Source organism: Tachypleus tridentatus, chromosome 7 (genome assembly GCF_004210375.1).
Source record: "Tachypleus tridentatus isolate NWPU-2018 chromosome 7, ASM421037v1, whole genome shotgun sequence".
Taxonomy (NCBI): Eukaryota; Metazoa; Arthropoda; class Merostomata; order Xiphosura; family Limulidae; genus Tachypleus; species Tachypleus tridentatus.
The window spans coordinates 45,050,265-45,074,711 of record NC_134831.1 but is presented as its reverse complement, the minus strand read 5'-3'; the positions used below and the strand labels follow the sequence as shown (position 1 = coordinate 45,074,711).

General features: G+C 34.7%; 1 protein-coding gene across 2 annotated transcripts in view; it reads left to right on the top strand.

The window, feature by feature from the left end:
• Window positions 1–6,014: 6,014 nt before the first annotated feature.
• The window catches only part of LOC143255567 (salivary peroxidase/catechol oxidase-like), a 39,612-nt gene continuing 21,179 nt past the window's right edge, over window positions 6,015–24,447 (top strand). The window contains exons 1-6 of one of the 2 annotated variants that reach the window (XM_076511412.1): window positions 6,015–6,190; window positions 8,519–8,691; window positions 16,175–16,310; window positions 18,436–18,659; window positions 19,750–19,968; window positions 23,188–23,343. In XM_076511412.1, coding sequence (XP_076367527.1) covers window positions 6,126–6,190; window positions 8,519–8,691; window positions 16,175–16,310; window positions 18,436–18,659; window positions 19,750–19,968; window positions 23,188–23,343 — 973 coding nt within the window. In that variant the 5' untranslated portion in view covers window positions 6,015–6,125. Of the gene's footprint in view, window positions 6,191–8,518; window positions 8,692–14,568; window positions 14,627–16,174; window positions 16,311–18,435; window positions 18,660–19,749; window positions 19,969–23,187; window positions 23,344–24,447 lie in introns of those variants that run through there. The other variant, XM_076511413.1, reaches the window with a different exon arrangement.

Here is a 24,447-nt window from a genome sequence, read left to right as displayed (position 1 = left end):
AAAAAAAACACAACAAAAACACTGTTAAGTGAGTTTAACGTGTCGATGACGCTCTTGCACACTATAAATAGCTTTAATTTCTAGCAACACACAAAACAAGTTGTGATGAATGCAGAAAATCAGAGTTAGAGAAAGTTTGTTTTAATATTATTCATTTCCACACACCCTATTTTAATGAAGTAACTTTTATACATGTACAACCATTACACCTTAATGAAATAATTCTTTATCAATCTTCAACCATCACACCGTAATGAAGTAATTCTTTATCCACCAACAACCATTACAACTGGGATTTTCAAGTGATTCACAATTATATTTAATCTAAAATTTTTATTGAGTTTCACAGTTATATTAAATCTAAGTAACACGGGCGCATGTGATGTGGTTTCACAATAGCTCTGCTGTATATCACAATTTTAAAGGTTGAATGTGGTCTACTAGTTAGAGTGCCGAATGTTAAATGAGGTTTCATGATTCGCCATCAGTTGCCATAAAAATATACTTCACACTTCGGGCTATGGGTGCATTAAAAATTGACGTCAAATCTCAGTCTTGGTTAAAAGCTGGTGGAGTTGACGAGCTTATTCTCAAATTTAGCGACGAACAGCGTAGGAGTCTTCGTGTGGACTTGTGTGGAATTTAACAAACAAACACAATTGTAAGCAATCCTGTGATTTTGTATTAAATCAAAATGTGTCATTATAAAAAGGAAACTTTAAAAATATTGAATATTCCAGTCAGTTAAACCCTTTAAGTAATAATGGCTATGATAAGATACTGAGCTAGATTTCTCAGGAGGCTAATTCCTTAAAATCATTCCAAAGCTGACCAGTGAATTTTCATGTATACAGGCAATTTTTATGCCACTTAAAAGTAACAAGTTAATTCAAGAAAGGTTATAAAATATAACACGCATTAAAACATTATATTGGTTGAATTCCAAATTCATGTTACTGTTTTTTTGTTTTTTTTTCAGTTTATTGGCTGCTTATCCTCAGTAATAAAATTTGTGGTCTTGTTGGTTTTCACTTAACACATACCTGATGAAATTCACTTGATCATACTCCTGATTGTCTTCACTTACTCACACATCTGATGGACCTTATTATCAATACATCTTGTTTTTATTTAAGACACACCTGATTATCTTCACTTAACCACATTTGTAATAGACTTCATTTATCCTCACACTTTATTGTGCTCATTTAGTCACACACTTGATGAACTTCATTTAACCACACACACATTATTATCTTCACAACCACACACTTGATAGACCTTACATGACTGCACATTTTATTCTCTTTATTTTATTATTTTATACATCTGTTTGGCTTTACTTGACCAATCACATTCATACTTGATGGGCTTCATTTGACCTTACATCTTATTGTCTTCACTTGATATACACTTGATGAGCTTCATTTGACCATACACCTGAAGAGCTTAACTTGATTGTACATCTGATGAGCTTCACTTGACTGTACATCTAGTAAGGCTCACTTTATTACATGTTCTTGTCTCATGCTTTTGTCTCACACTGGTACAGCGGTAGGTCTATGAACTTACAACGTTAAAATCAGCGGTTCGATTCCCCTTGGTGGACAGAGCAGTTATTCCCATGTGGTTTTGCTATAAGAAAAAAATACACACACACACTCGTGCTCTTTTGTATTTCAATATATTTTAAGCCTGATAAAGATATATTTTTTTTTGTCTACGTCATGCGAGTTTTACTAACGTAACATCAGTAATCACTAGGGAGGTTAACTGTTTTGAACGTAGCTTTCAGATTTGCTGATGATGCACTCACACTGATGAAGAGTGGTGATATCGATAGTGTTTTAATAATTATGATCACAAGTAAGCTAGAAGAGTTAGAATAAAACTGAAATAATGCAAGATAAAGTGTACGTTAATAAAGACAATTCGGTCGTTTTAATTTTCCATATTTATTTATTTTTTTATAAACTTGTTACTTTAAACATACATGTGATCAGTTTGCATTGAGTTATCATTCAGAGTAACAAGACAGTATAGGTTGTAAACTTTCTCTCGTATTTCTTTTCAGAAACATATAAACTGCAGAAATAATTTAATTCATTGTTCTTTCCTAAAAGATCGAAATTAATTAAAAACCTCGGTCACGAAAAACCGACTTTCACTTGGCTTCATATCCAAATTTTGAAATATTACGTCCCAGAAAGCGTTGATTGGTAAAAATAAACTACTTGACTCTACTATTCAGAACTTTTTTTTTTTTTCAGATTTGAAATCTATGAAGAAGTATGGAAAAAATTACAGCTGCATATAGCAGTAATGGTTTTAGAGGTTTCAGGATTTCTATATTCTCCACAATCAATATCATATACCTTGTTTCTTTCTAATTTAGTTCAATTTTGACCCTTGTGTAGCTTTGCGCGAAATTCAAAAGCAAACAGTTTTAGAGGTACAAGTCCGCAGACATAGCGCTATGCCACTAGGGAGGGTATGGATGTATGTATCTGTATTTAGGAACTCTTTTAGAATTCAATACATATCATTTTATTTGATGTATTTAAATGAAAATTCAGATACGTTAGATATAAGAAATTTGTCCAAGGTAACAGGCATCTGTGGGTTTTTGTTTGTGAACGGTTTCTAACCGCAGTTAAGAGGGACGCATCCCTTCTTGTGTTCTTTCCTCTTGCGTGAGCTTATTGTTATTACACGCTTTTGTTTTTGCAAGGAATATTTTTTTTTTGCAAGGAATATTTATTTTGAATTTCGCGCAAAGCTACACGAGGGCTATCTGCGCTAGCAGTTTCTAATCGAGCAGTGTGTAAGACTAGAGGATTAGAGTAAATTAATCTACTAGACATTTGTTCTCCTTTTATGAGCTATATGTCTTTGCGCCAGCAATACCAAACGGAGGTCGAGCGCCTTAACCGCCGAGCCATGCTGGGCCTTTATGCGAGGAAAATTTAAGGAGCTTGTTAAATTATTAGAAGTGAAATATTTGAAAATTAAAATTAAAGCATATTGCATCATCAAATATGGTTCATATTACAATAATATGACAAAATATGCCCATAGGACCAACAGTAAATTTATTTCAAGGAAATGATCTTAAACTTATGATTCATTATTGGCTACTTTTATCGGTATCTGATATCCCGTGATGCTTTTTTTGGTTGTCGTATTGATCTACGACCGAAAAGTAAGTTTGAAATTGATTCATAACTATGTAACATGGTTCGATTTTCAATATTCATGTAGGTTTCTTAATCTGTCCTTCGGCTCGGGATGGCCAGGTGGTTAAGGCACTCGACTCGTAATCCGAGAGTCGCGGCTTCGAATCCCCGTCACACCAAATGTCTCGCCCTTTCAGCCGCGGGGACGTTATAAAGTGATGGTCAATCCCACTGTTCGTTGGTGAAAGAGTAGCCCAAGAGTTGGTAGTGGGTGGTAATGGCTAGCTGCCTTCCCTCTAGTCTTACATTGCAAAATTAGGGACGGCCATTACATATAGCCCTCGTGTAGCTTTGCGCGAAAATTCAGAAACAACCAAAATTTGTCCTTCAGCCCAGAACTACACTGTATTCTACCCACAGCGAGCACTGAAACCTAATTTTTAGCTTTATAAAATCTCAGATGGGTTGGAGGGGAAAATTGTACAGATTTGAATGATTTGTTGATATTAGTATTTGTAAAAAACCACTCGATGCCAACCAAAACCCATCGACCCTAAGTATATATAAACTTGCATGTTTGCTAGTTGCGATGATATCCGTAAAATAAAATGAACTGAAGGAATCGCAGTCTTGACATTTTCTGCTCGATTGTAATCAGCAAGTATATAGAGGGTCAAGGACGACGTGCAACATGTAACTGGTGATTTAATTCCTGTCAACGTGTATGCGCGCTCTTTTAAAACAACGTAAACTGGCAAAGCTTTTTAACAGCTAAAAAAAACCAAAAAACACTGGCTTCTTTTTGATCGAGAAATAGATTTTTCATTTTTTGTAATCGGAGTAAGTACAATGTATTTTAATAAAAAAGCTATTAAAGTAACAAACATTTTTCTTCGTTTATTTTATGTTTGTGGTAATTATATTGTGTTAATACTATGAACAAAACAGAAACGTAAAAAATTTGGTAATGGAGGTTAAATCAAATCTTTTTATAGTTCTTATTTATAATAACTCTTGCTATCCATATAAGAATAAGGATATGTATTAAAGCAATAATAATGAAGACTTGTTTTCAGAGTGTTCGAATATACGATAAGTTTCCTTTACTGATCTATTATGTGTGAAAAGCTAGATTTATTTATGGCATGCTATTATTTTCATCTTGCTGGCCCTTGTTTCTGATGAAAAACGTTGAACAGAAATCAAACTAAATTCCAATTTTATTATTTGCTACCCCTTATTTCTGGTAGAAAGTAGATAAGTTATTGATGCATTAAACAAAATGTAAAAACGATTTGCATCCCATTTTTTTCATGCTGCTACTTACTCTCTCTGATGAAAAACGTTAGGGACATATTGAACAAAAAAAAAACATGGTTCGCGCGACTCGTTGCCATAGAAACTCACTCTACACTTCGGCGCTTTGGGTTCGAAATAACAGTAACGCTTAAATACTATTATTCGATCAGACAGTAATACCCCAAGAGCGTGCGGTGGCGAATATTGATTGACTGCTTCCCTTCACTTTGTTAATTCAATGTCCCCCCTCCCAGTGGCACAGTGGTATGTCTACAGACTCACAACACTAGAAACAGAGTTTCGATACTCGTAGTGGGCATAGCATAGATATCCTACTGTTTAGCTTTGTGCTTAATTACATACAAAGAAACTAAAAATATAAAATTAGAGATGATTACGAGCAGAGACCCATTTGCGTAGCTTTGAGCACAAGTTTAGAAATAAAAAAACACTTTCTGTGATAGTCTTGGTAAAGGTTACATGAATTACACATTTATATTAATCTTACATTTTTCAGTCACTTTTGAGCCGAACTTGTAATGTCGGAATATTAATCTGAAGATCCCTGGTTTGCGTCCTGTTGCTGCAAAACCATTCTCCACATTTTGGGGGTGCGTTATCACAATCAAATCACTATTTATTTGGAGCAGCCCATGATATTTCGGTGAATACTCTTGCCTATCAGTTCAAAATGACAAACTATGGTGAGCAGAGCACAGATAGCTTTGTGTTTAACAATAAACACCAACTACCAAAGCAAACTTTCGAATTCCCCATAGATTGCTACTAAAGTACGTAAAACACTCTGCTAGCCGCTTGCAATAATATAAACTGTATGGTTGACGATAGCACAATGTGTTAATTATAGCGCTTACAAATACGTATGGAAATATATTATGAAAGAGTGGAATTATTTGATTAATAGCTAAATAACGTAGCATCTAGAGAAACGTGATTTGCTGAAAAGTTACACATGAACATCAGAGCCTTTAAAAAAATAAATTCAACTTTTGGGTCCTCCTAGTGGCACAGCGGCATGTCTGCGGACCCACACTGCTAAAAACTGGGTTTCGATATCAGTGGTGTTCTGAGCACAGATAGCGCATTGTGTTGCTTTGTGCCTAATTCTGAACAAATAAACAAACAATAAGTTTTGGGGAAAAACATGTTATAGACAAGCTCTTTCTTTACTTATTTTGTTAAGTTGATGTTATAACTTTAAAACATTCAGTTCTTATACAGATTAGATGGAAACAAGTTTTTAAATTTTTAACCAATATTGGTTTCAAATCATGTTTTAACACATTCAGTTTTTATAAATTGGAAAATTATAAAAGTGCTTTAAAATATTTTTTACACTAGTTTCGAATTTGTTGTAACAGCATTAAGCCAGCTTATTTGATGACATTTGTAAATATTAACTCAGCAGCATTGCCTAATTTAAAATGCTGTAACACATAAATTACATTTTTTTATACAACCAGTTCTTTCATAACCAATGATGTCTTGGTTGACTGGAAAACATCAACGTCACATACTTATTCCGCAAAGTCGGCTAAATGGCTGAAAGTAAGCCCCTGCATTAATGCTGTGAATGTAGAGATATTTTGTAGCTATAGAAGAAACTAGAAATTGGTGTTGAAGGTCAGAATGAAACTTACAAAACTAGGTTTCTTGTCTGCAACACATGGAATAAGAACTAACCTATTTCTGGGGTAAGAATAAGATTTTGTTATTTGAAGTCATGAATTTTCAATTTAAACATACAACACAGATACTGTTAAAATGAATTATTTAAATGTTAGTATTATTAAAAAAAGTCAAGTGATAACGTTTCTGTAAAATGCTAAAAGATAAATCGGACTTTTAGTTTAATGGAATTCATAAATGTCTGGTTATCTACACTGTATCTACCTCAAGAATCGAACCTAGAATTCTAGTGTCATAAGCCGCTGATGTATAAAGAGACGAAACAAGTATTATTGTCATTAGTAGGATATTAGTGCTATGCCCACTGTTGGTCATCGAGCCCCAAATTTTAGCGTTGTGATACCGTGAGCTTTCACATTTTATGTAGATAAACCAGTAGGTACGTTCTATTTCAAGCCAGAGAAAGCTGTTGTATTTTCTAGTTGTCTCGTCTATAGAATAGATTGGAGGCAGCTAGTCATCAGCACACATCGTCATCTCTTGGGCAACTCTAATCGAATAGCAGGACTTCACTATCATTCTTGAGATTTATTCACGGCTCGTAAATGCGGAGGGTGACTTCTATGAAGTGGCAGCGAGCCATGAACTAGGAACTCTTTGATCTAAACTATGCAAAAAAAAGACTTATGGTAAACTTATATGGTAACTATAAAATAATGTCGGATTTAAAGAGTAGGTAAGAGGACTCTTAGCAGCAACCTACCACCCATCGCCAATCATCAGCAGCTCAGAATTAGAGACGTTTATACCTGAATACCAAGGATTCTGACCTGAATGTTTTAATATGCATTTCTTAGGTCAGTAGTTCGGAATTATGGACAGCTATCCCTGAATTCGAGGTTGTATATTCTAACAGTCTAGTCTAAAATGTATATACTGCTGTTCAAGTTGAAAGTTGTAATTCTGTTAGGGACTAATAACTTCGTATAGTAAGCTGTGCTCATTAGGCAGTTGACGGAGCACGATGCTGTGAAAAGTGTATTTAGATCACAACAGATTGGTTTGTTTGTTTGTTTTTGAATTTCGCGCAAAGCTACTCGAGGGCTATCTGTGCTAGCCGTCCCTAATTTAGCAGTGTAAGACTAGAGGGAAGGCAGCTAGTCATCACCACCCACCGCCAACTCTTGGGCTACTCTTTTACCAACGAATAGTGGGATTGACCGTAACATCATATCGCCCCCACGGTTGGGAGGGCGAGCATGTTTGGCGCGACGCGGGCGCGAACCCGCCACCCTCAGATTACGAGTTGCACAACAGATTGGAACTCTTGAGAGAAGATTACGTGCTCAGTTTGTCGTGAAGAGAGACGACATAACACTGAGAAAAGTATTGCTTTTTGGTGATATACTATAATACTGATTCTTCCACATCGTTTGTAATCTTTCGTCAGCTCTTCAAAAGAAGTCTCTAGAGTTAACTTGCAACTGAATAAAACTAGTTGATACTTCTAATATTTTGATGCAAATAATGTTGAACTGAGTTTTTTTTTTCATATTCTTATTAATCCATCGAGACCTGACATAACTTAGTGGTTAGAGTAGTGCAGGTCGCGGAATCAAAACCTGTCACCAAATATGTTCGCTTGTTCTGTTGCGGAGATTTTGTAATGTTACGACTAATTACACTCTTCTTTGATAAAGAGTAGCCTAAGTGAGGGTGGTGTTGACTACCTGTCTTTATTGTAGTCATATGCATCAACATTAGGGACAGCTAGTACTGATAACTTTCGAGTAGCTTTGAAAAACGTCCAACGAACAAAATTAACGCTACATATTTCAAATCTAAAATGTCAGTGCTGGCTTGAAATTCGTAATGAATTAATAAAGCGAAATGGCAAGAGCAAAGTAGAAAACTGAAGTATTCCGTGATTTTTGTAACCAGAAGAAGACTTATTGGTTCCATTTTTTCGCCAGCTTTTAAAGTTTGATTTAACAAAGGAGGGTGAAAAACCAGTTAAACATTCCCCACAGGATGTATGTCACTCACGCAAGGAATTACTCTTTAATTGTTATTGTTTTTGAATTAAGCACAAAGCTACACAATGGGCTATCTGTGCTCTGCCCACCACGGCTATCGAAACCCGGAATTTAGCGTTGTAAGTCCGTAGACATATCGCTGAGCCACTGAGGGGCTACTCTTTACTTAGTCGAGTGGGGTTACGATCTTAGCAATAATACTTATGCTACAATGCTCACTCAGCAACAATTATCATGTGGATTTACAATGATAGTCATATTTTAAGCTTATAAGAGTTCAAGTGGACCTTAACCTGTTAGAATTTAAACGATAATAATTACATTTATGTTTTGTTTTGTTTTCTTTTCTTTGTTTAGAATTTTTTTGCTATTTCTGGCAACAGCAGCGAGAGCCGATGTACAATTATATGATGGTGGTCTACTTTGGGTGTTAGTGCATGATGAAACTGCTGCAGTTGGGTGCACGCCAACTTGGAAAGATTCGAATTATCAAACCTGGGTTTTAGTGACGTGTTCTATCAGTTATCATGGTAACTGCTATTATTTTTTGATACAATAATGCATGTCTCTTTTTCTTTTTTTACCTCAAAAAGAGTTAGTTTGAAATTTGGTTAATTTAAAAAGATATATTTGCTTCTTCTAATTAGATAAGTGCAAAACTAGTTTTCTAATAAAAGCAACAACGACACAAATGTGTCACTTCTCCCTCGTTATGAATTATATAGAGTATTAAAAATTCCGTTACACGTGAAAAGTATCTAATATCGCTATAATTATAATCGTTTTTTTTCTAAAACATACTTGGGATACTGTTGATTTTTCTTCCTTGTCATGTTTTATTTTCACGATATTTCGGGAGATTCAGTTATCATATTTGTTGTTAATTAATGAAAGTTTTATCTAGGAGTCTGATGTTGAAATAGAAAAAAACAACAGCAACTTGATCTGTGAATATGCACCAGAAGAGGAGGAGAAGACCAAATGACTCGATCGGGATGTTAAAGTTACAATTTATTTATTTTTTAAATACCCTCATTTCACAAGATTCACGTTGAAACATTATGAAGACTTTTATATTTTGAATAACGTTCTTAGGTTGCGCTACATCAGATGCTGTTTAACGTTTCACTTAGTTTTTGATGATGTTTGAAACTAACCTTTTGAATGCTTTACCTTTTCCAATCACTTATGTATGATCAGTTGACCTTTATTTTGTGACCTTTCATAGTACTTGTACCAAATATTCGCCGTCAACAACTGTGAAGACTGGTTATCCTTATCGGGGGTAGCCCTAGCGTAGTTTTGCACGAAATTCAAAAACAAACAAACAAAACAAAAGTCATATTTGGTGCTCCGGCGTACCAATAATTTGCTACTCTACAATGGTGGAAACTGTAATTAATGAAAACCCAACGAACTGTCTCAAGGTTCGAGAAGGACATACTTCCTATAGTTGCAATAGTTGGGAACATCAATGAACACCGTAAAGCCATACTTCCTCGGACGACGAGTGATAAGGAAACTTATGACTCGTGCACGAAGTACCGTTTCATACTAACTTCTGTTCAGATGAAAACACAAACATACCTGTAAGTTACTTTTCTTAAAACGTTTCATCAGTTACGAGATACATTATTAACATTAGTTTTTTTTCACTTTTTTGTGTTCGGTTTTCTCCTACCGCAACAGCCTTTTAGCTGATTTTCTTTACGAAATTGTAAATTTAGTTATTAATTAGCAGGTCTTATGAGTACTGGACACTACTATTTATTCTACGTTTCGGATAATAATCAGATAATTTTTATGTCTGCAGTGATAGTTTATCCGAGATAAGCAGTGTAAAAAGACAAACAGCACAGAAGTCGTGATGATGGAATAGGTGTAGTTTTTGGTGTTAAAACTTGGAAGATAAATCTACAAGGAAAGTTATCCTTGTAACTGACTTGTAGCATAAATACACTTGATTTTGGTAATAAGCAATAGCTTGTAACTTGACTCTGATTGGATATTTTAAGAGCCACTTAGAAGAGTGAATTTCAAATCAAAACGTTCTTGAAGAATTTGTTGAAGATGTCATAGTGATTAGTCTTATATTATTTACTGTATCTCATGAACTTTAAACATAGGATTGTTTACAAGTTGATATTTTTTCTGAGATTGAAATACTTCATCTCGTTCTTACCAACAAATTCTTGTTATCGTGTATATAATTTAACATAAAATTGAATAATATATATATACATACATTATGTAAAATTGTGATATAATTTACGAGATCTGTTCAAAAAATACGCGGACTGACGTCATAAAACAAAATGTACTTTACTTAGAAGTTACAGGTCTGGGACTCCTTCAAAGTACTCTCCTCCCCAACGCACACACTTATCCCAACGGTGTTTCCACTTGTTGAAACAGTCCTGGTACGCTTCTTTTGTAATGTCCTCCAGCTCCTTCGTCGCATTTGCCTTAATATCGGGAATCGTCTCAAATCTTCTTCCTTTCAAGGGTCTTTTGAGTTTGGGGAACAAGAAAAATCGTAAGGAGCAAGGTCAGGTGAGTAGGGGGGGGGGAGAACAGTGATCGAGTGTTTGGCCAAAAACTCACGAGTTCTGAGGGCTGAATTTCGCAGCAACGCAGTGCATCTTCAATTTTTCGGTCAAAATCTCGTAACAAGATCCAACTGATACCCCACACTCTTCAGCAAGCTCCCTGACAGTCAGACGTCGATTTGCCCGCACCAGGATGTTGATTTTGTCGACCTGTGGGTCATCAGTTGACGTGGAAGGACGTCCAGGACGCTCATCATCTTCAATGGACTGTCGACCATCCTTAAAACGTTCATGCCACTTGAAACATGCCGTACGCTTCATACAACATCATCGTAAGCCGTGTTAAGCATAGCAAAAGTTTCAGGCGCAGATTTTCCAAGTTTAACACAAATTTTCACAGCAAGTCGTTGCTGCTTCAGGTCATTCATTCTGAAAACCACCAAACGAAAAAATCGCACTTCACTTAAAACCGCGTAGCTAATACACAAATGAAGATATCTGCAATCGGGAAATGGCGTCGTAATCAGCTGATTTGTGCGAACCTAGCGACACCAAGCGGATTCCCCTGGAACCAACTGGAGCCGCGCAATTCAAACAGTCCGTGTATTTTTTGAACAGCCCTCGTACATAGAATATATAGTCAATTTTAGCGTTAAGCATAAATTAGTTCATTAAAAATAAGTTTCCTCCCGAATATCTTTACATGTCACCATCTAAAACCCAGGACTCGAAATGAAATGAGAATGGTTAATCAGAAGATATTGGTAGTGGTTTATTTAACGTGTATCATAAAGATGTACTAAAGCTATGATAAATAATAGGTTTATTGTGAATAATGAATGGTAGAAAGAGCTCCAGTCTTCCCTTCTTAACTAGTAATAAGTAAGCGTATGTTTATGTTTATGTATTCTAGGTGATCGTTATAAAACTTTTAAAACTCTTGTACGTAATGTTGGTTTAGATCAAACATGCAGTGTTCAGAGTGCAGGTAGTCCACTGTGTAGCTTTTCACTAATTAAATCCACACAGTTCACTCTTGATAATCCAACATAAGATTTTGAATTTAAACGTTCGTAATCTTGCCGTTTATCTATGTCCTTCTGGTGCGATGTCATCTAGGTTTAGCTTCTTATAATATTTTTGTACATTTATGGAATGTACAAAATGGAGGTTATTATGCAACATCACCCAGTCACTCTAAAATACATAATTCGAAATAAAATCAATGTGGTAAAGTATAATGAGTGGTTTTGTAATTCATTTTCGGTATCTCTCTCTGCAACATGGATTAGTATACCTTCTTAGTAACGACTGCCATATTTAAAAGTCGAAAGTTCTGAAGCTGATCTCATCCAGTTAGGATTTCAAAGATCAAAATAATTACCCTTAAGTTTTGTTTTAATTTTATTTGTTTAGAATTTTTTTGCTATTTCTGGCAACAGCAGCGGAAACCGATGTACAATCATATGATGATGGTCTACTGTGGGTGCTAGTACATGATGAAACACCTGCTGCTGGGTGCACGCCAATTTGTAAAGATTCCAGTTATGAGACCTGGGTTTTAATGACGTGCCCTATCAGTCACTATGATAACTACTATTATTTCCAGATACAATAATATGTTTCTCTCTTTTTTACCTCAAAAATCGTTGGTGGGCAAGCTAAATTATCATATTGGTTAATTTAAAAAGATATACATACTTCTTCTAATTAGATAAGTGCAAAAACAGTTTTGTAATAAAAGAGATAACGACACAAACGTGTTACTCCTCCCTTGCAATGAATTATAGAGTATTAAAAATTCCGACACACGTGAAAATTTTGATTTGTATCGTAAATATGTGTTTTCCCGATAGTACGCTATTTTGCAACCGATATATCAGGTCATCTCTTAAGTAATGTCCGATTTTAGGTTTAGAAAAAGGAAAGAATTTCAAACGCTTTTAATGTTATTTAAGCAAAAATGTATGTTCCATTATTATTAATTAATTTCTGCCAACGATTTACAAGCTTCTGAATGCCACTTCTATAAAATTATTGGGGCTTAAAGGAAAAGAATGTAGAGAATCATGTGTTCCAAGCTCTTTTCTATCAATATAGTTCTGCAAAATTCGGAATAGATGATACTCAGATGGGGCATGTTCTGGAGAAATAGGAGGATGTGGAAGTTTTTCCCAGTCTAGCTCTTCAAACTTTGCGGATGTGATCCTTGCTGTATGGGGCCGTGCATTATCCTGGTGTAACACAACATCTTTACGAATGATCAAAGCAGGCATCTTTTCTTTCAGTGCAACATTCAAGCGCTCTAACTGTTGACAATAGAAGTCTGATGTAATCGTTACATTGAGTGGCAGCAACCAAACACTTAAGAAGACTTTCTTGGTGTAGAGGTCCATTTTTGGTGGCCATTTCACCTTCACTAAGCCATTGTCTGCGGAGCTTAACATATTCATAAAACATCCATTTTTCATATTCAGTCACTAACCTGCTCAATAAAGGTAAGTTACGTTCACGAGAATGTAGAGAAGTGCAAATGTCCACTCTTGCTCTAATCGTGTGGGACCCATTTTCTAAGTTTGACATCTTTCCAAGCTGTTGCAGATAACGGTGAACTGTTGAATGGGTTGAATTAAGCTTCTTTGCTAGTTCTTCAACTGTTTTAGCACAATCTTCATTAAGTGCAGCCAGCAGCAAGTCATCATTAAACTCAACAAGACTACCTGACCGTGATGCATCACTTAAGCTGTAGTCAGACGATCTGAGCTTCTGAAACCACCTTCGACATTTTCTCTCATTGAGAGACTCTGCATCATAAATACCTTAAATGCTTCGTGTAGTTTCTTCTGCACTATTGCCTTGTTTTAAACTCAATAAAGCATTATATGCCTAATGTGCTCCTCAGACACATCCACCTTCATAATGACTTATTTGATTAATGATTTGAAAACGTGTAACTGGGTTAGTTTCATTTGTTTGTCTGAACATTCTTATACACCCCTACTACATATTTCAGTCATTAAAGCCTCTATATTATGCACTTTCTGTATTAAATTTTTGGACATTACTTATGAGATGACCTGATAGTATAGCTAAATCGTTTGAAAGACGGAACTCGAAATAGAATCAATATGGGAAAGTATATGTAGTTGGTTAGAATTGTATTTAATGTATTATCTCGTAAGTAAGTCTTAGCTGACATTAGGTGTAAGTTATAATATTTAAAAATTGATGCTTGTCTTAGTATTACTTAAATTAGTAGAAATCCAGCCCTACGGATAGCTGTTTGTACTAGTAATTACTAACCGTGGTATTCATAATTCACTGAAAAAAATATATTAAAAATTGAACATTTTCTACAAAAGGATTTTTTTACCGAGAAATTCTAGACGTGAAAAGTTTTCGGATTGTGTTCTTTAACCACACGCAACTTATTACATCCAAATTATTCAATGTACAGAGCTCAAACATTTTGATAAATTTTGCCGATATAAACTGTGATGTTTTTACAGATTAAAAGTCTTACCGTTTATTTAAAAAATGATAGTTTTCACTAACTGCAATTTCTTAACACCACATTTAAAAGTTACTTCAATAAAGATATAACTAAGCCTACCGTACAATCCTAGTGAAAGTCGTGTTTTGCTGTGAGTCGAGTTCTTTTATTTAAAAATTTGTTCTTTTATAAAGAAATGGTTGATATACATACCATAGTTATTTTTTTAATTGTCTGAAACTATAATATTCAAAGTGCGAACTTTTTATCAACTTGTGTTTGTGGTGCCACTCAATAGATGGTGCAATAGATTTGGTCAGATATATATAGATACTAACATAAACGATACGTCCTTTTTAGTAAGATTATGCTCCACTTAATGTTTATAATGTGTATAGTAACTAATGAAATATTTTATGAAAGGTAACTCAGCTGCAGTTGTGTTTTCATCTTTTCATATATTTAATCATATTCAATCATTCGTGAATACTTCTAATATTGTTATTTTTAGGCTGATTTTAATAACTTCTATTGGATCGTAAGTTGCATCGTACTAATATGTTAGGCTAACGGTGAAATAGGCTGCTTATTTTTGTATTTATTTTTAACATGTCAGTTAGTCTCATTTACTCTGTATTTTAGGACCCTTTTTGTCTGACTTATGTTTATTCTTTCAAATTATTTTATAATTACCTGTTTTTTATTTCAATAGATTGACTTCTTCCTTAGTTTTATTTCATACTTGATTAATCATATTTGTGGATTTATATATATAAATATATTAAAACTTCGTTGGTTTTTAAAAATGCTGCAAACTTTAAGGGATAAACCAGGTATGTGTGAAAACGTAATCGTATTTTTCTAGCTATTTTCACCTACATTAACCATGTTGTTAAGACGTGTCGTTTCTTAAATTTCTACACTGCTCTATTAACAATATTTATCCAACAATAACACTTTCTTACGTAATTCTTATTCAGAACACAATTCTATAGTTCTGTGTACAAAAAAATGAAAAGCTGTTATATTCTGATATTTTGTATGACACAGTTGTTGATGTGATGACATGACCACAGATAAAGGTAATTGTATGACACGACTGTTGATGTGGTGTAACCATCATAGATAAAGGTAATTGTATGGCGTGATTGTTGATATGGTGACATGACCACAGATAAAGTTAATTGTATGGCGTGATTGTTGATATGGTGACATGACCACAGATAAAGTTAATTGTATGATACAATTGTTGATGTGGTGACATGATCACAGATAAACAGATATGGCACGATCGTTAATAAGGTGACATGACCACAGATATAAATAATTGTATGAAACAATTGTTTACGTGGTAGCATGGTCTCAGATAAAGGTAACTGTATGACACGACTGTTGAAGTGGTGGAATGAACACAAATAAACAGATATGACTCGGTTGTTGATGTGGTGGAATGATCATAGATAAAGTTAATTGTATGACACGACTGATGATGTGGTGGAATGACCACAGATAAAGGTAATCATAATTCTCGATTGTTGATAGGGTAACATGGCCACAGATAAAGGAAATTGCATGACACAGTTGTTGATGTGGTGACGTGATCACAGATAAAGATAATTGTTTGAAACATTGTCGATGTGATGAAATGTAGAAGTAATTTTATTTGAGATTAGATACACTCGTAATGGTTCGATGATCTTCAGGAGCGAGAAGAAACAAAATTACCTTTATCTGTGGTTATGTCATCATAAAAACAACTAAGTTCATAAATAAATAAAAATAGTTAGACAAGTTTCTAAAAAAGAATTGTATTCATGCAAGAAGTCCACATGAAGAATGCAGCATGCATTGACTTCTGGTAGAGAAACTACAATTAAATTGAAATATTAATTGTAATGAGAGTTGTATATTGATTTATGTTAATCATGTTGGAAACTATTGACATGTTTTGTTATCATGTTCCTTATTTAGGTACAGGTGAGAGGTATTTCAATGCAACGGATCCCTATTTACCAACTTACTTCATGATACTTAAACTTCATGAAAATACCTACCGCATCACTGGAGAATACCAAACACTGTTTGAGTTATACAAGAAAATTGCAAAGTAGGTTACATTATATCTATGGGAACCAATTTATATATACATATCTTAAGTAAAGAAAATAATACAGTACGTACTTTAGAAGTATCGTAGAAATAAAATAACACGTCACAGTAAGTTTTATCCAGTGATCATTCAAGAAAGGCTTACAACTAGTCTTGTTACAAGTTGATGCTAAAAAATTTAATTGTAACTTACGTATTTAATGTAGTTGGAACTGTCTTCTCTAGTGTGGGTGAACATAAACCATATTCAAGTAAGAAAGTAGAAGTGTTAATGTTTTTTGTTTTGTTTTTCCTTTAAAAGCAACTTGACAGTACTCTATAACGAGAGTGAAAATTGAACCGGTGACAATTTTCAAATAGATGAACTGAAAAGTTCTAGTTGAAAAACAGCTTCTGTCTGGTAATCACCAGATTCTTACAAAATCTTATCTGTTGTTCATTTCCAGTCCTACTTATTAATATGAGAACATTAATAACCACATTGTATTCTGTCAGGACATCCCAAATGACACTAGACACTTCGAGTTAACCATAATACAATAGTATTATTACAGGCTCGTTTATTGGAAATATTAAAGCCTAATATTATAGGATCGGTCACTTTATTTTCTATTGGTGTTAATTAAATCGTTTTTTGACTTTCAGAAACTTTCCGATATATATTTTTACGTTCATCACGGGTTAACTGTTCGTAATTTGGTAATAATGATTAACCAACACTTTTATAAAATTAAGCATAATTAATATACACGAGACAAAGTTATCAAAATGAAAATAAACCCAGAAGCAGCTGTTGCATGCATTAAAGTAGAGAAGCATATTTCTGTTTAATTAAAACTGAATGTTTTCTGTTGTAAAAGAAAGAACTTAGCAATTAAGAAAGAGAATTTGGTCTAATATTGCTCGTCAAGTCATCTTATACAATCCACTATAATTGTTAATGTTCACAGTGTCATTCACAGTAACTGGTGCTTGAAAACAACTAAAGGTTGGCGAGAGTCCAAAGATTGGCCAGGTGGTTAGGGCACTCATCTCGCAATCTGTGAGTCACAGGTTCGAATCCCCGTCACACCAAACATGTCGCCCTTTTAGACGTGGAGGCATTATAATGTTACGCTTAATCCCACTATTAGCTAGTAAAAAGAGTAGCCCGAGAGTTGGCATTGCGTGGTGATGACTGGCAACCTTTCCTATGGCCTTGCACTACTAAATTAGAGACGAGTCTCTCAGACATCCCACGTGTAGCTTTGAGGAAAGTTCAAAAACAAACATGCAAACAAGTCCCAAGATTACCAGCCATAAGCTAGAATTAAAACAGCAAAATCCAGAATGTAAGTTTGTTGCAGTTCCAAATGTGAGTAGATACTTTACTGGAATGTTCTGTAGTTTTTAAAGACATTGGAGACTTCTTTAATAAGATAGTGAGTATATCATTTCTCTACGTCAGAAATCTGAAAACAGTTCTGGTTTGTTTAAAATTTCGCGCAAAGCTACACGAAGGCTATCTGTATTAGCCGTCCCTAATTTAGCAGTGTAAGACTACAAGGAAGGCAACTAGTCATCACCACCCACTGCCAACTTTTGGGCTATTCTTTGATCAACGAATAGTGGGATTAACCGTCACATTATATCGCTCCCTTGGCTGAAGGAGCAAGCATATGGCGGGGATTCGAACCCGCGACCCTCGAATTACGAGTCGAATGTCTTAACAACCTGGCCATGCCGGGCCCTGAAGACGGTATCTAAAGAAACTGCAAACTTCTCCTAATGAAACTATTACAATTTCTTTGCTAATAACGTGAATATTTCCTTAGAATTTGAAAAGGTTTTCCTATAAAATAAAAGGTACCTCAATTGAAGGTTGAAAATGAAAATTACTGCTATGAGAATATGAAAGCTTCTAATAAAATATCGATATTTTTTCAATCTGTAAAAGTTTCTTCGGTATTTGATGTATTGTTGATGAAATATATAAATTTTTACCTCTATTTTGTTGTTCGCATCACTCTTTGTGAACAGGTAAGTGGCTTACTAAAGTCTGAATGATGTTCATAATCCCTAAATTCTGTCCTCCTTTATGATAAAAAGTCTCTGAACTTGAACGCATTTTTGTGGCATTTCAGGATGAAAAGCTATTCGCTGAGGGAACTCATAAGCTTTTCTGAATCTCAGCTGTATGCAGAATTAGATCCCTACGGCTATAAACGGCCCCCTCAACCTCAGGTTTATTGCGACTCTGGATCTCAGTATCGAACGATGGATGGCACGTGTAATAACCTCCATCATTTCTGTTGGGGCGCTACTAACATAGGACTAAAACGACTGCTACCACCGGATTATGCAGACGGTACTAGTTCTTTATCATGTTAGAACCGGTCTAATATCATTACTATAATAGGATTACAGCCAAGTTTGTTGTGATTGTGTATAATTATGTTTAATACTTCTATTGTTGGAAATGATAGAATAGCTTTGCCATAATCATGGTATTGTGGTAGTAAGAAGTATTTTGTGAAGTTTATTATTCGTATTGTTAGAGCTGCTACAATAGCTTTCCTATAATCAGACTACCGTGGTAATTATTTTTAGTCACTCAAACAATGTAATTTTTACAAATATTTGTATTCAATTCATTTAAGTATTTGTTGTTACCAAGTTTATTCTCTGATTGTTAATTATTTTCGTCCTGAGATTATTACTTCCAAAAATTATGTCCCGTTAATTGAAATAAGTTGTTTTTTTCAACGAGGAGCTATTTAGTAGATCATTTGCATTCTGACCACTTCGTGGAATCGAATCCCAGATTTTAACATTCAAAATGTATAAAAGTATTGTTGATCAGGCAGAAAACTTTTTGGATAAAATATAACGACTGTGTTTTAAAGAGATTTAGAGCCATTGAAAGGCTTTGTTTAAAGCTATAGACAAACAGGTTTCAATTTTTTTTCATATTAATGTTCACAATATAATTTGGTTCCTACTCTTTTCAGCTTTATATCAGCTAACTTAGAATGAATATCAAATAAATGTTGTAGGTCTTCACAAAACGTGATTTTAAAGTCATAATTAAAATATAAAACGGAAAAAGAAAAACTTCATGAAATAATAAAATCGAGAAATGTGAGAAATTTGAAAGAAGTTTCAACATTATGATTTATACATTTGCACCATGTAATTAAATTTCAAAAGAAATAGTTTATTATTGAAAAAAACTGAAAAAATAAAACCTTCTAAAGATTAGAAGGTTACAAAGTTTAACGTGTCAATTTTTTAGATCATACGCAGATTATTTACATTTTTTCGGATTATTAATTCACTGAAGCTGAAAAAATGATATTATATACTACCTACTGCTTTGTGTTATTCCATGTCATTAATTAATTACGAAATTAAGGCCTTTTAATTTTAATTTTATTTCATTTATGTTTTGTATCTAGGCGTAGAAGAGCCTCGTCGTTCTCAAGACGGAGATGAGCTTCCTAACCCTCGCTTCATCAGTCTGATTATAACTGGAACTGTTGGTCATTCTCAAGAAAATTCTTATGAAGGTGCAACTGCCATGGTTGCGCATTTCTCTCAGTTCCTTTCCCATGATATGAGTTTGATTCCGCCATATCAAGAAGAAGTTACTACACAACATGGCGTTATACACAAGAGTGAGTGTATACCTGCTAATAAACCTAATTTCAACCCCAGTGATCCAGCTGTATGTCTGTGACCTCACACAGTTAGAAACCGGGTTTCGATACCCGTGGTGAAAAGAACACAGATAGCCCTTTGTGTAGCTGTGAGCTTAATTCCAAATAATCAATCAATCGACCAAATTTCAAATATGCTCATCCTTTCAGCCATGTGTGCGATATAATGTGCAGTAAATGCCACTATTCGTTGGTTAAAAGAGTAGCCCAAGAGTTAGCGGTGGGTGGTGATGACTAGCTGCCTTCCCTCTAGCCTTACACTGCAAAATTAGGGACGGCTAGCACAGATAGCCCTGGTGTAGCTCTGCGCGAAATTCAAAACAAACCAAACCAAACAAAATTTCAATAACGAAATGAATGATAAAGGAGTAATCCAGGTTCACTTCTGATTATAAATGCGTTCATCTTTTCTTTTTTCTTTTTTATTTCTCTTAGAGTATCACCATTTCTTAAAGCAGAATTAATTAAACTTCATTTACTTAATTTGAGTCTCTTGTGACCTAGTGGCTATCGTGTTTGGCTTATTAGTGACGATTCCACGGCTCGTTGGCCCAGCTTGACCAGGTGGCTAGGGAGATCGGCTCACAATGTGAAGGTCATGAGTTCGAAAGCCTGTCACACCAAACATGCTTGCCCTTCCAGCCGTAGGGGCCTTATAATGTAATAATCAATCCCACTATCAGTCGGTAGAAGAGTAGCTCAAGCGTTGGCAGTGGGTGGTGATGAATAGCTGTTTCCCTTTTAGTTTTACACAACTAAGTTAGAGACGGCTGGTGCAGATAGCTCTCGTGTAGCTTTGCGCGAAATAAAAAAAAACACAACCAAATAAACAAACATTCAGAGTCCGTTGTGTAATATAGTTAAAGTACTTTGCATTTCCAGTTGTAAACCTATTATAAAAGTCATAGTAAGTCTCGTTGTTTGGTTCAGAAAAACAGGTTCCTCATAGCGGCGAGTGCTGCTGACTTGATGCCACCCCTCCCCCCGATCTGTACAAAAATAAATACAGTTACATACGTTTCCCTGACCTGTTCATTTTGCCCTTGTACTGGTCAACATAGAAGTTTTTCCTTCACATTTTAGGAACTTATAAGTAATCTTGCTCATCTTTATTGTAATTGTTCTTATACGTCGGAAATGTGAAATTTATAATATCATATCTTGCAATATTGCTAACTTCAGTAGAGTCATAAAATTCTACATCAATAAATTGACATTTAGACTTAAGTCTTATTAAGAGATACATTTCTGAATAATATAGCGAGAAATCAAGTAATAGAAAATTAAGACTTCTTTAACTTTAAAGTTGATTTTTCACAGTAAAAACTTGGTTTCGTCTGCTGGCTTGTTTTTTAGTTAGATGGTTTTCGAACGTTTGCGCAAAGCTACACAAGTGCAACCTGTGCACAACCATTCTTAATTTTAAATTAATAAACTATAGGGAAGGCATCTAATCAACAATAATTACCGCTATTACTCCGGCTATTCTTATTTGACTGAAAGAAGGGATTTGGCTGTTTCCCTTAAAACACAGCCTCACTCAAACTGTGAAGTACAGTTTTGTGAACAATTATGAATACTCGCATCATAAAGTCCAGGATTGTTAAAGTGCCCAGCTTAACTTAGTATAAGTAAAATCTCTTGCAACCTAATTGTCTGTTTGTTTTGTTTGTTTTGGAATTTCGCACAAAGCTACTCGAGGGCTATCTGTGCTAGCCGTCCCTAATTTAGCAGTGTAAGACTAGAGGGAAGGCAGCTAGTCATCACCACCCACCGCCAACTCTTGGGCTACTCTTTTACCAACGAATAGTGGGATTGACCGTCACATTATAACGCCCCCACGGCTGGGAGGGCGAGCATGTTTAGCGCGACGCGGGCGCGAACCCGCGACCCTCGGATTACGAGTCGCACGCCTTACGCGCTAGGCCATGCCGGGCGATATGTAAGCTAAATGGTCAAGTCAGAACCTCAATCTTCAAGCACAGCTACTACCGATTTAGAAATCATTACCAGGGGAAGGTCTGCCATTCAGAGACACCTATACAGCAATTCTAAACCGAAAAGCAATATTTATTGTCATAATCACTTAACACTTCACAGAACTGAACTTTGGAGCACAAACATCGGCATATCACGCCCCGAACTTTGGACTTTCATATCCGCCAACTGGCACACTAACCGATAAGTAACGTCTAATTTTGATTAACTCTCTTCCCTTTTCTTTTTATACAAATAAAACAAAGTCAAAATGTTAAATTACTTAACAATTCCAAAACATCTCATCACAGGATCTTATGCCTTCATTTTTGCATTATTAACGCTAATTTAAACTCCAAGACATCTTATCACAGAATATTACACCTTCATTATTGCATTACTAACACTAATTTCTACATGGCAACTAACTGGAATATGAGTAATTTTAAATATTGTTACTGGTGGTTAAAGGTCACGCTTCTGAACAAACTAACATTACAAAACCATAGCAAGAGAAAATATTTTTTTACTTTTTTCCCGAAGTGGAAAGAACTCTATTAGTAAGGAATGGGGACAGCTAACTGAAACAAACTTTCCAATTGACTAGAAATATATCTAAAATAACATTCAGCCGTAACCATATGTTTTCCCATACGAGTGTTTATTTTCAAGGTAGCAATTACAAATTTTTGAGTAAAAAATATTGGAGGCTACAACAAATCCGTGAAGCATATAACTTGATATGATCATACCACAACAATAGTGTATCAAGATATATTTTGGTAAGGATTGTGGACAATTAATTGAATTAGAATTCCCACTGTTTTTCAAGGGAAACTAATAGACAGCTTAATTGTTAATTTCTGTATTTATTTATCTGGCACAATGTCTGAGGTATTTTTATAATTTTTTGTCTACTATAAAAATGTTAACATGTTTGCCTCAACATTTTTCAGAAGTTACATTTTCAAGAACTGTTTAAATCATACTTATAGACAAGATTTGTTCAATATTTTCATATTGAAAAATTGGACACTTAAGAAAGTCTGGTCTGTAACCAATCAACCAGGCTCATACTTTGAATATTTAAGTTATAAGCTCATGAATAGTTAAAAGTGCTAGTCATATGTAGGAATAAAAAATTTTGATAGTTAGTAAGCTGATGAACTGAATAATCAATAAAATGTCTTTTACAAATAGCTCCAAAGTGTTGTGGCGTGTACAACCCTCACAAGGAATGCTACCCCATCTATGTGGTGTTCCAAGATCCCAAGTACACGGAAGGAGGTTGTATGGAGTTTGTAAGGTCTTTATATGTTTCTTACACCAGTAATGAGTGCTATGTACAGTTACTAGGTAAGTATCTGACATTGTATCAAATTACTTTTCATAAGTATTATATATAAACTTATTTTGACTTTACATGATTGTAATAGAATGTTCAGAATAATAAGCAATCGAAACGCAGTCTGGTGAGGGAAAGTACACTTAACATTTTCATCGGTATTAAAACAGTCACTTATAACAGTATATGTTTAATTGAAAATAAAATAATAAAGATTCAATTGAAGTTTATTTAACCTTTCACTCCTTGCTTGGGAGTCAAACAGCAATAGATAAGGGTGTTCTCTGTTTATATATTTTTCCAACACGAATCATCAAACGGTTATAAATGTTACTGTGTTAGAAAGACCAAGGATTAAATGAAGTGAAATCCAGGTTTATGTCAGAAAAAATCCTGTAAGTTAACATTATGAAAAGCAGTAATGTAATGTAAATTGGTAAAAACACACATTATTAAGAATAATATATCTATACCATACTAGTGTACTGCATATCTAACATATATAAAAGCCAATGTCTGATACATCACGTCACACTTGATTTCTTGAAGTAGAAGGAGTCATAAAAGCCACCATGCATTTATCCAGGTGGAATAGGTCGATTACTATCTGGCCATTATGATTTTAGTAATGGAGGTGCAAGGAGGCCGTGAAACCTTATAAGTGTAGTGACTATTGATATAGTAAGCCCAAAGTAAAGCGTAATGTGGAACCACCTAGTCTAGAACCAAGTGTGTAAAATTTATTATGAAAGTAGAAATATCACTCAATTTAAACGATAAATCGCTTTTAAATTAAGCCATTTCCTGTTATATCACCCACACTTTAAATACAAAACAAACATATACTCTTCAAAACAAGAAACGCAAAAGGGATATTTTTGTTATTTTAAAGAGAAATATATGTAATAATGTTACAAGCTCAGAGTATGTGATGTTACACGTGTTAAGGCACTGATTGTCAGACCCAAATGACAATACAAGTTGTGCACTTTGAAAACGGAGGAAATCATCGGATTTTTCGCCAAAACGAATGCGTGTCCAATAAATTTGTTTGAGAGATCTGCATGTTTTACAAGTGCAACATGTGCAAAATCCCTATAAAAGTGACGGGTTCT